Below are 13,065 nucleotides of genomic sequence, written 5' to 3' on the forward strand. Positions count from 1 at the left end.
TTCCTTGTGGTTACAGATTCCTCATGTTCATCCTCTGAGCGACGTTGTGCAGATGGTTCCTGCATTCCCGCATCATCATGGTGTAATCAGATCATCGATTGCGCTGACGCATCGGACGAGAAAAGCTGTAGTAAGATTAGCATGTGTGAAGGCACTAGCCCGTTCGCACTTCTCAGGTGTGTGTTTGCGTATCACTTAACGTGTGAGACACTCGTCTCATTGTCCTCTCCGTGTTTCCAGATAGCACAGACTGCACAGAATACTACAGACTGGGCGCTCGCGCCAGCAACAGCGAGCGGTTTCTAAGCTGCAATTCCACGTCGCTCTGTGTTCATCCCTCCTGGATCTGTGACGGAGCCAACGACTGTGGGGATTACGCCGATGAAATACACTGCCATGGTAGAAATGCATTTGCATTCCCTCCCCCGGCCTGTCTTTTTCTCTTGTTTGTTTGTGCTCAAAGTACAATGTTGTCACGTAAAGAATGGAAAATAGCACTGGGAACAAAGGGAATTTTTACAAAGTTTGCATTGCAGTGCAGTGACGGCTCACATCGCCGGAGCCTTTTATGAGGCTATGAAACGTGGACGTTTTTTGACTCAATCACACTGAGTCCTGCCAAATATTTGACAGTAATATACTTAGATATTTATGATACATGTAGAAAGCCCAGGACCTACTGGGAATATTTAGTGACTTAATAAGTCCTTGCAGCTGAGCGAAACACAACTCTGGATGTCGATGAGTGTGTAGAATTTTTTTTTTGGTGAGACTTTACAGTCCTGTCAGAATTTATGAGTTGGGCGCACATGAACGCCATCGCAACATCGTAATTAAAAGTTGGAAACTCTGGATTTTCTTTGAAACCTGACTCTGTCATTGAAAGAGTCATGGTAGGAGAGGGTTGCTAATGATCATGTATGAATTTTAAATGATGCTACAGTTTCGTTTATTCACATTCTGAACAATTCTGCATTTTGAAACAAATATATGATATAATATAATATAAACAATATATAATGACATTTGAAAAGTATTACACCATGGTAAACAGTTTTCTTAGTCTTTATACAACAAAATATATATATATTTTTTTTATAAAATCAATGCCTTAGGACATAAAAATGCCTGTGAACACCCATTTACGACATTAAAACTTCTACGTAGGAGATTTCCTGCAGGCAGAAATACACAATACAAATGTATTTGTATCTGGTTCTCTAAAAATGCTTGTTCAAAAGAGTGTATGTCTCTTGAAAACTCAATTACCCTCCTGAAATTAGCACTAACCTATAAAGAGGATTCAACTCCTGACCTCCGCTGTGGTCGATCCTATCTTGTAGAAAACAAACACTCTTCTTTTCTTTACTGCAAGGAGATGTTGCAGGTTTAAAATGACCTTGATGCACAAGTCGAAACACAGCGCAAATACAAAACCACAAATAACAAATTGGATAGACATTTAGAGGTGAAACAATTGGTTTGTTTACAGCATGTTCTCATCCTTTTATTTTTCTCAAAATACTAGTGAACTTCGCAGTACCTTTTGTAATTGTGAAGGTAAGAACTTTGGATGAAGATGGTTTTCTACAGGTTTCTGTAAATCCTCATTGTCTTCTTTTTGGCGTTTCTCCCAGCTTCTTCCATCCATACGTGCGAGGATGGCCATTTCGCGTGTCCCAGTGGAAACTGCATCTCCAGCGTCTGGTTGTGCGACGGACAGAAGGATTGCGAGGACGGAGCGGATGAATTTCAGTGTGGTGAGCGCCACCTTTCGACATTTATTAACGTATCATGCCTGCCGGACACATTGTGCACTATATATGTCATCCTAATGAATATATTCACATCTAAAGACTTAATTTATCTTAAAGTCACGCGCAACCATCTACATTAGAACGTAAGTGCTATTTTGCTCTGATCCATTTGTCACAGCTAGTGTGGTAAGTGCTAAATGTGAGAGTTTAACTGTTTGACGTTCCTGGCTTTGCATCATTACAGTTATGCTTTGGTCAAAAAGTTATGTTTGGTTTCTTGTCTACTTTTTGTTTTATTTGAAATTCCAAATGAATTACTGTAGAAGTCTGATAAGTTGGTACATTTGATTGCATTTTATTGAAGCTCATTTTCACTTCAGGGTAAAAACAAAAAGCTAATTATATTCTCGTAATTGGAACTTTTTCTTATACTGTATCTCACAATGTGTCTATAAATTTCTCATAGCTGCTTTATATCTCACAATCTGACTTTATTTCTTATAATTATAACTCACAATTTGTGAGTTTATATCTCCCATGGTGACTTCAAGTCTTGCAACGTAACTTTATTTCTTGACTTTATTGATAAATTACTTTATTTCTCATAATTATGACTTTATTTTTCTCAGTTTGTGACTTTGTCTTTCATGGTGACTTTAAAGGAGATGTCCACTTCCAGAACAACAATTTACATATAATGTACTCACCCCCTTGTCATCCAAGATGTTCATGTCTTTCTTCTGTCTTCAGTCGTAAAGAAATTATGTTTTTTGAAGAAAACATTTCAGGATCCAAAATGCAGTTTAAATGTGCCTTTAAACGATCCCAAATGCCGCTGTAAACAATCCCAGCCAAGGAAGAAGGGTCTTATCTAGCAAAACAATCGGTTATTTTCATTTACTTTTTAATCTCAAACGCTCGTCTTGCCTTTCTCTCCCTGAACTCTGTGTACTGTGATTTAAGACAGTTAGGGTATGTCAAAAAAAAAAAAAAAACTCTGATCGTATTTTCTCCCTCAACTTCAAAAATCATGTTAAAATCATCCTACATCACTGCAGAAGTACCGACCCAGTCTTTGCAAAGTGAACATGCAAAGAAGATCAAACACCCTTAAATAAAAGGTAAAACAGCGATATAGGGCGATTTTGAAGTTGAGGGAGAACATGAGATGGGAGTTTTTAGACATACCCTAACTGTCATGCACCGGAACAAAAACAGTTCAGGCAAAGTAAGACAAGATGAGCGTTTGGCATTAAAAAGTATATAAATTGTATCATTTTTATTAAAATAACCAATCGCTACACTAGATAAGACCCTTCTTCCTTGGCTGGGATCGTTTACAACCACATTTGGGATCGTTTGAAGCCGCATTTAAACTGCATTTTAGAAGTTCAAAATCGGAGCACCATATCAGTCCATTATATGGAGAAAAATGCTGAAATGTTTTCCTCAAAAAACATAATTTCTTCATGACTGAAGAAGAAAGACATGAACATCTTGGATGACAAGGGGGTTAGTTCATTATATGTGAATCTTTATTTTGGAAGTGGACTTCTCCTTAAGGTCTCGCAATGTTTTTGTTGTTTTTTGTTTTTTTGCTTTTTTCCTAGAATTGCTACTTTGTCTCACAGTATGTCTATATTTCACAGTTCTGCTTTGTATCTCACAATATGACTTTATTTCTTGTAATTGTGACTGTATTCCTCACAGTTTGTTACTTTATGTAACAATGTAACTTTATTTCTCGTTATAGCAATTTTTTTCCATAATTGCTACATCTCACAATATGTCGATATATCTCTCAATGCTGCTTTATATCTCGCAATGTGACTTTGTGTCTCATAATTATGTCATAATTTGAGATTTGATATCTCCCATGGTGACTTCAAGTTTCACAATGTGACTTTTTTGTTACAACATTTTTTCTTTCCCGTGTGTAGCTCCTGTATCTCACAATAGACTGTATCTCACAGCGCTGCTTTATATCCTGTATTGCAGCTCTTTCTCATAATTATGACCTTATTTCTTGCCATTTCAGGCTATTCTTAGAGAGAAAAGTTTAGATGAATTTCATTACATTCTTGAAGAAAATTCTTGAACAACTGTAAAACTTCAGGTGAAGGCTTATTCCATCCACATCTTGCTATGATGTATTGCATAATTACTAACCTTATTGACATTCATGTTTCTGTCAAATTCAGACTTAGTGATGTACATCCAAAGCGAGCAGAACTGTAGGCTAGGAACTTCTAGGAAGTTCTGCTTTCCTGCTGCGACCAATCTTTGCTTTGCGTCTATCCCGACCCCGTGCCGGGAATCCTTTTGGTTCCGCTTCAAAGCGTCTTATTCTGAGCAAGAACTCTGATCTCCGACCGAAGCTCCCGCAACTCTAGGCCGTGCGGCGGCCTCGTAGTCACTGACCCAAAATCAGAAGTAATACAGATTTGTTTCCATGCCCTTGATCTTGATGAATGCGCTGGTGCTTTTTCACCTTTCATTTTAGTTATTTGTTCTTTTGAGACTTCCCCTACGGCGGGTTTTGAAGAATGACCCTCGTTTACCTATTCATCCTCTTCGCTTTCGTTGTCTTCAGCCTTTTTGGTGTCACTTTTTAAAACCTTTCTCTTTGTGACCTTGGTCTCTCTGTCCCAGCCCCCGGTGGCTTTGCAGAGATACCACAAAATCGATGGCAAACGCAAGCAAACAAACTTTCAGACTGCTGATAGGAGCATATTTGCTCGCACCTTGCGTGGCTCGCGTGCGTATGCAAGTGGACAATTACTTTAAAAGTGCTAGTAGTGCAGGATCGCCTTCCAAAGTTGAAGCTCTAATCCCAACAAGGGCGAAGAGGGCTTTTAAAGGCCACCTTCTTTAGATATTGCACTCAATTTGGCTTTGATAGACAAGCTTATAACTATTCAAGTGTATTCGTAGGTGTTTACTCTTTCTTTTATCTTATTATAGGATATAATTCTTAGTTTTCCCGCCAAAATGGGAATTCAGTCATTACTTATTCACCTACATGACATTTCAAACCCATATGGCTTTTTCTTTCTTGGAACACAGAATAAAATATTTAGAATATTTTTATGTGTTTTATTTTGGTTGTTACAGGTTGCAAAACGTTCTTTTTCTTTGTTTTCCCGCCAAATTTAAAATTCATTATTCTGTTATCATTCATTCCCACCATAATGAAAATTTGTATTTTTAATTTGTTTATGTTTTATTTAGAAAAGTATAGGGTTTATTTATTTACTTACTTACCTGCTTACTTATTTTTACTTACTTACTTACTTTTGTAGTTTTCCCGCCAAAATAAATATATATATATATATTTTTTTTTTACGTGTTTTATTTAGCAAAATATAGGGTTTATTTGTTTATTTGTCTATTTTTTTATTTATTTACTTACTTATCTACTTTTGTAGTTTTCTCGCCAAAATGAAAATTATTTATTCAACCCCATGTTTTTTAAAATATTTATTTTTTTAATGTTTTATTTATTTATTTACTTACTTACTTGCTTGCTTACTTGCTTTTGTAGTTGTCTTTATTTTTTTGACATGCACTTAATTAATTATTATTTTTTTAAATTTATTTATTTACTTACTTTTGTAGTTTTCCCGCCAAAATAAACAATCATCATTTATTTACTCATGTCTTTTCAAACATTTATGATTTTTTTCTTAATTATTTCTAAATTTGTAATTACAATTACAATATTTAGTTTTCTCCCTGTTTCATTTAGTTACCTAGTTAGTTAGTTAGTTAGTTAGCAGTTTTTGCGCCAAAATGAAAATTAACATGTTGTATTTATTTATTTATTTAATTACTTACTTCCTTTTTACATTTTTTTCTTTTTCTTTTCTTTTCTTTTTTTCTTTTCTTTCTTTTTTTTTTTTTTTTTTTTGGACACGTTTCATTTTGCTAATTATAGGGTTTATTTATTTATTTATTTATTTTACTTACTTTTGTAGTTTTCCCGCCAAAATGAACTATCATCATTTATTCACCCTCATGTCTTTTCAAACCTTTATGATTTTTTAAAATTATTTCTAAACTTGTAATTACAATTACAATATTTACTTTTCCCCCGTTTCATTTAGTTAGTTAGTTAGTTATCAGTTTTTGTGCCAAAATGAAAATTATTATTTATTCAACCTCATGTCTTTTAAAATATTTAAGTTTTTTAATGTTTTATTTATTTACTTACTTACTTAGTTTTGTAGTTTTCTCTGCCAAAAATTAAAACTTTTTTTTTTTTTTGATGTGTTTCATAGCTGATTATAGGGTTTATTTATTTATTTACTTAATTACTTACTTTTGTAGTTTTCCTGTCAAAATGAAAAATGTAATTTATTCACCCTCATGTCTTTTCAAACTCTTATGATGTTTTTCTTAATCATTTCTAAATTTGTAACTATACAATATTTCGTTTCGTTTTAGTTAGTTAGTTAGTTATTTAGTTATTTAGTTAGCAGTTTTCACACCCAAATGAAAATGTCATTAATTATTCTAAATCTTGTCTTTTAAAATGATTATTATATATTATAATTTCATTATATATTTATCATTTATTTATTTATAGTTTTCCTGCCAAAATGAAATTTCTGTCATTATTAATTCACCCTATGTTTTTCCAAACATTTCTTTATTCATTAATTCATTCATTCATTCTCATTAATTTATTCATTCATTCACTTACTTACTTACTCAGAAGTTTTCCCGCCAAAATGAAAATTCTCTCATTAATTCACCTTCATGTCTTTCCAAACCTGTATGACTTTTCTTTTCTTTTTTTTTTTTTTTTTTTTTTTTACAAATTTTAATGTTTTATTTCCATTGATCTCTTTCTATTTGGGAAAAGAGCAGCGTGAACATTTACAAAATCTCATATTTTGTGTTCTATGGAAGAAATAAAGTAAAAGTGGTTTAAAACAACATAAATGATGAAAGAATCATCATTTTTGTTTGCACCGTTCCTTAAATGTCAGTACGGCCTCCCTTGGGTTTATTTTCAAAGTTCAAACTTTTCCCTCCAGATTCATCGTGCCTTTGGAATCAGTTCGCCTGCTCGAAAAACAAGTGCATTGCCAAACAGTGGCTCTGTGACGGCGAGGACGACTGCGGTGACGGATTGGACGAAAGCGAGGAAATTTGCGGTAAAATTCTGAAGCACGTATTTGCATTTAGGCCACACAATGAAAGACTTCCTCTGAGAGGAGGGATATAAATCAACACGAAAGAGGCGGGAGGAAAAATTGGCCTGCGGTTTCATCATAGTTGCGAATTTATGGCCATGCTGTGCTCCTAACAAATGGGCTCTGAAAAAAAAAAAAACTCAGGTTTCGCAAAGGTCAAACACAAGCAGATTGTTAAACAAGTTCTCAAGACAATGGCTGAACTTTTTCAATTACTTTGCAAATTGTTTTTAGACAAATGAATATTCATTAATGACAGTGTGCAGCATGTTGGCTTGAGATTGCGATGCTCAGTCTCTTTCTGACTCTTTCTCTCGGCAGGTTTGGCTACGTGCGCCCCGGGATTGTTCAGTTGCCCAGGATCGTACGCTTGTGTACCCAGGAACTGGTTATGTGACGGGGAGAGAGATTGTCCCGATGGCAGCGATGAACTAGCGGTAGCTGGCTGTGGTAATTTCAACCATAATGTTTCCTCTTACAAAACCAGCAACTTCCTGTTCCTGTTCTTGATCTCACCCCAAACCGCAGTGTGGTAACATAATGGATGATTTTAGCAATAGTATTGAAGCTAGTAAATGAATGTAGCCTTTTAAAGTTTGGACACATTTGATTAGATGGATGTTGATTATTTTTATGCTTAAATGCTTGTTAGTTTAGTAGAATGAATTTCTTTGCATTTTTTTTTTATGTAATTTGTTTTTTCTTTTCTTTTCTTTTCTTTTCTTTTCTTTTCTTTTCTTTTCTTTTCTTTTCTTTTCTTTTCTTTTCTTTTCTTTTTTCTAAAAAGGAAAATGCTTATTTCTTTCTTTAATATTTATTTACTTGTTGCCAAAGCAGCATTTTTCAGTTTCTTTCAAGTTTACATATTTTATTGAATTTTTATTTTATTTTTTTTATTATTTTATTTTATTTTATTACATAAAATTTTAACAAGTTCTGTTCATTATTTAGTTTACAATTTTTTTTCATGAATAAAACATTATAATAGTAATCCATGTTTATTTTATTTTATTTTATTAAATAAAATTTTAACAAGTTTTGTTCATTATTTAGTTTACTATTTTTTCATGAATAAAAAAATTGTAATAGTAATCCATGTGTTTATTTTATTTTATTTTATTTTATTAAATACATTTTTAACAAGTTCTGTTCATTATTTAGTTTACTTTTTTTTCATGAATAAAAACTTGTAATAGTAATACATGTGTTTTTTATTTTATTTTATTTATTATTAAATAAAATTTTAACCCATTCATTATTTAGTTTACTATTTTTTTCATGAATAAAAAATTATAATAGTAATCCATGTGTTTATTTTATTTTATTTTATTTTATTATTAAATAAAATTTTAACAAGTCTGTTCATTATTTAGTTTACTATTTTTTCATGAATAGAAAGATTATAATAGTAATCCATGTGTTTATTTTATTTTATTTTATTATTAAATAAAATTTTAACATGTTCTGTTCATTATTTAGTTTACTATTTTTTTCATGAATAAAAAATTGTAATAGTAATCCATGTGGTTTTTTTTATTTTATTTAATTTTATTATTAAATAAAATTTTAACACATTTATTATTTAGTTTACTATTTTTTCATGAATAAAAAATTATAATAGTAATCCATGTGTTTATTTTATTTTATTTTATTTTAGCAATGTTTTCATTTTTCATGCATTGTTTTCATTTATCATACATTGTTTAAATTTTCTTAAAAAAAAAAAAAAGTATAACCCAGGAATTTGATCGATTGATTAATTTTGAATAATGTTAATTATTTATTTTACAATTTTTTAATGAAATGAATAAATAAATTATATATATAGAGATAGAGATAGATAGATAGATAGATAGATAGATAGATAGATAGATAGATAGATAGATAGATAGATAGATAGATAATAAAATAAAATAAAAATAATAAAAAGTAATCAATTCATTCGTTCACTCTTTATTTATACATTAATCTATCTATCTATCTGTCTATCTATCTATCTATCTATCTATCTGTCTATCTGTCTATATATCTGGAACGGTGAACACTAATTAACACCACTGCTGGGTAATAAGGTGCCACATTTATCCAAAATATCTTCTTTTTATCTGCTGCCCTTGAGTTTTCAGAGCCACAACCAAAATAATTGGCCATTTTTTTTTATCAAGTCTCAGGTGTCTATTATGTGCAACTCCTTTTATCCTAACACATACCTAACATCCTGTTTGTTCCTGCTCCTCTCTTTAATAAGCTCCGAACAACACGTGCACCGAGAGCACGTTCCAGTGCCGAAACCAGAACTGCGTTCCGCGGCGTTTCGTGTGCGACCATGACGACGACTGCGGAGACGGTTCTGACGAGTCTCTGGAATGCGGTGAGCAGCTCTGGTTTCTCGATTCATTACTTTCTGTTGAAAATGACCATCCCTTTGCGGCCTGTTTAATGGGTTGTAATTGTGTTGGCACAACATTAATTGGACGTTTCAACGGTTGGAACGAATGCACAATTCACTGTCCCATACCTCAGATCTAAGAATAAACACTCGCTTGGAATAATACACAGAAATATAGGCTACTGTTCATCTTTGTTGATGTTTTCTCTGAGGGTGAATCTCACAAACCTGGTCGCATTTCACCACTAAATCAGAAAAATAATTAGAAACTCTAAACATATTTGCAGGAAGTAGCATACAATAACATAAATAAATAAAATGAATATAAATTTAATTTAGAAAGGGTACTGTGATGTTTTGTATTATTTTAAAATTTGCATAACTATAAGTGAGTAAAGTTCAGTGAAAATATGCTTAATTAACATTAAATTATCTTCCTGTCACACTCCTTCTGTCTCCAGAATATCGTTTATGCAAAGAGGAGGAGTTCCGCTGCGCAGATGGGAGGTGTTTATTGAGAGCCCAATGGGAATGTGACGGCTTTCCCGACTGTCTGGACCAATCAGACGAGCTGCCACTCAACCCAAAGTGTTCCGCTGCAGGCGAGTCCCTCTCATGTGTCACGCACCCCGTTTGACTGACAGGTTCCCAGGTTTCGTCCCATATGGGATTTGTCAAAACACCTGGCCCTCCCCGTTTGCATCCTGTACCCCTGCCAGTACCACCTGAGCTGGGCAGAGAGAGGCTGATGAAACTGCTGTGCCTCTGTTCTTCAATTTTTGGTTTCAGGGCAAACATATGCCATTAATGTTAACAGATGCCATTACTGTTCCCAGCCAAGCTCATTAAGCAACAGTTTTATGTTTATATTTCTGAGGGGAAATTCAGTTCAGATGTTTACAAGATGTTTACAGTACAACTTTAAAACACTAATAAGGCTCTTTTGACTTGGACCGGTAAGCAACACTCTAGCAACCAACCAAAACGCCTAGCAACTGCATAGCAAAGTACCAAGAACCAATTAGAACGCCATAGCAAACATGTTAAAAAGCACTCAGAACACTCTAGCAACCACATAAAGTAGCAACATATTAAAAACCACCAAGAACACCATAGCACACATGCTAAAAATATCCAGAAAGCCATAGAAAGGTGATAAAAGCACTCTAGCAGCACGTAACAATGCCAAGCACACATACCAACAGGCTAAAAAGCTCTTAGAAAACCACAGAATAGTGTTAAGCACTCAGAACATCTTACCAATAGATAGCAATATGCAAAAATCCACCATGGAGACTCTAGCATTTGCGTAGGAGCATGCTAAAAACTACCCAGAACACCCACGAAACCCCAACCACCAACAGAACTACCAACTATAGCATAGCAACATGCTAAAATACATCCAGAACACTATAGTCCATAAAAGCACACATACATTTGACGTCTGCATTTACATCTGCAAGATGTATTTTTTAGATTGTTTGCTCATCTGCAGTACATCTATAGGACGTTTCTTAGATGTCAAATAGACGTCTAATAGATGTCTTTAAGACGTTTATGATTTAGAATGTATGTAAAACTAACATCTTACAGATGTCTGTCAGATGTTTGTACACAGCAGATGTTTTCCAGATCAAGTGATCTTTAAGTGACATCTTGCAGACGTACATGTGCTATCTGGGATGGAAACGTCTGCATTTACATCTGGAAGACATAGTTTTTACGTAGTTTGCTCATCTGCAATGTGCTATCAGGGTTCTGTGTGGTATGCGCACATTGTTATGTAGCTGCCCGGCTGTAAAGTACATCTCTGAGATGTCTATTTGACATCTGCTTTTACATCTGCAAGACGTATTTTTTAGATTGTTTGCTCATCTGCAGTACGTCTATAGGACATTTCGTATCAGACGTCGTCTAGACATATTGCAGATGAGCAGCCACTCTAAAAAATATGTCTTGCAGATGTAAATGCAGACGTCAAATAGACATCTCTGTGATGTACGTGTGCTATCAGGGGCAATACGTCTATAGGACGTTTCCCATCAGATGTCATATAGATGTATATTAGATGTCTTTAAGATGTTTGTAATTTAGAATGTATGTAAAACTGACATCTTACAGACGGATTTCACGTCTGACAGCAGACGCTTTCCAGATCAATCTTTAACAGACATCTCGCAGATGTACATGTGCTACCTGGGTGTCTATTCAGAGCACCCTACCTTGATAGCACACATACATCACGGAGATGTCAATTTGATGTCTCCAGTTACATCTGAAAGACTTTTTTTTTTAAAGTGTTTGCTCATCTGTCCCAGATAACACATGTTCGTCTGCAAGATGTCTGTTAAAGATCACTTGATCTGGAAAGCATCTGCTGTGTACAAACATCTGACAGACGTCTGTAAGATGTCAGTTTTGCATACATTCTAAATAATAAACTAAAAATCTTAAAGACATCTAATATGTCTATTTGACATCTGATAGGAGACAATTTATAGACGTATTGCAGATGAGCAAACACTCTAAAAAATACATCTTGCAGATGTAAATGCAGACGTCAAATAGACGTCACTGTGATGAACGTGTGCTACCGGGGCAATACACCTATAGGACGTTTATCAGATGTCAAATAGACGTCAATCAGATGTATTTAAGATGTTCATGATTTAGAATGTATGTAAAACTGACATTTTACAGACATCTGTCTGATGACTGTACTCAGCAGATGCTTTCCAGATCAAGTGACATCTTAAAGACGTATGTGTGCTCTCTGGGTACCCTGATAGCACACGTACATCTCAGAGACATCTATTTGACGTCTGCATTAACATCCTCAAGAATTTTTTAGTGTTTGCTCATCTGCAATACGTCTATAGGACGTTTCCTATCAGATGTCAAATAGACTGTTTATGATTTAGAATGTATGTAAAACTGACATCTTACAGACATCTTTCTACACAGAAGATGCTTTTTGTGATGGTTTGTTGATTTTTGTGTCCCCTTTTTTTCTCGCTCCTCCATGTTTTAGAAAGTTTGTGCAACGGTTCGGTTTTCATGTGCGCAAACGGCCGCTGCGTTCCGTTGGGAAGCGTGTGTAATCAACACGACGACTGCGGGGACCGATCAGACGAGAGGAACTGCCACGTTAACGAGTGTTTAAACCGTAAAGTCAGCGGATGTACCCAGGACTGTCAAGACCTACCCGTGGGATACAAGGTGTGTATGAAAGCACTTTTTTTTTTTTTTTTACATGGTGCAAGGTTATTCTTTTTACAAATTAAGAGTTCCATACTGCGGTAAAATACGGAAAGAATACGAAAGAATGTTTTTGTTTTCCCACCAAATCTTCGCTAAACCTCATTAGCAGGTTTTAGCGGCTACGACAATATTGGGAAAGTCTGCACAAACAAATTGTTCGCAGAACAATGTTTTTACATTCCACAGAGGTTTATAGTACTTAGCGCTAAATCCGTGGAGAATGTTATGACCCCATTTTCAGTCAGTTTACATCGTTTAACCATTGAATGTATAAACAAGAGTGCTAAAACATGTATGCTAGCTATTTAGCGCTTGAGAAAGTCAGCTGAGGTAATGAACAGCTGGGGAATGACATGTAAAGCAGAAACACACACACAAACAGTGTGTGTTTTTAGGGGGAGAATGATACACACACACACACACACACACAGAGAGTGAGTGGCAGATCGAACAGCTT

The 13,065-nt window shown here is 34.5% G+C and overlaps 1 protein-coding gene across 1 annotated transcript in view; it reads left to right on the forward strand.

Annotated features, from left to right (window-relative positions):
• lrp1ba (low density lipoprotein receptor-related protein 1Ba) overlaps positions 1-13,065 on the forward strand; it is a 387,570-nt gene that overhangs the window by 266,929 nt on the left and 107,576 nt on the right. The window contains exons 55-62 of the mRNA XM_051094447.1: positions 17-130; positions 241-399; positions 1,638-1,760; positions 6,800-6,919; positions 7,280-7,408; positions 9,207-9,329; positions 9,809-9,949; positions 12,379-12,566. Coding sequence (XP_050950404.1) covers positions 17-130; positions 241-399; positions 1,638-1,760; positions 6,800-6,919; positions 7,280-7,408; positions 9,207-9,329; positions 9,809-9,949; positions 12,379-12,566 — 1,097 coding nt within the window. The remainder of the gene's footprint in view (positions 1-16; positions 131-240; positions 400-1,637; positions 1,761-6,799; positions 6,920-7,279; positions 7,409-9,206; positions 9,330-9,808; positions 9,950-12,378; positions 12,567-13,065) is intronic.

The sequence above is a fragment of the Labeo rohita genome, chromosome 22, assembly GCF_022985175.1.
Source record: "Labeo rohita strain BAU-BD-2019 chromosome 22, IGBB_LRoh.1.0, whole genome shotgun sequence".
Lineage (NCBI taxonomy): Eukaryota > Metazoa > Chordata > Actinopteri > Cypriniformes > Cyprinidae > Labeo > Labeo rohita.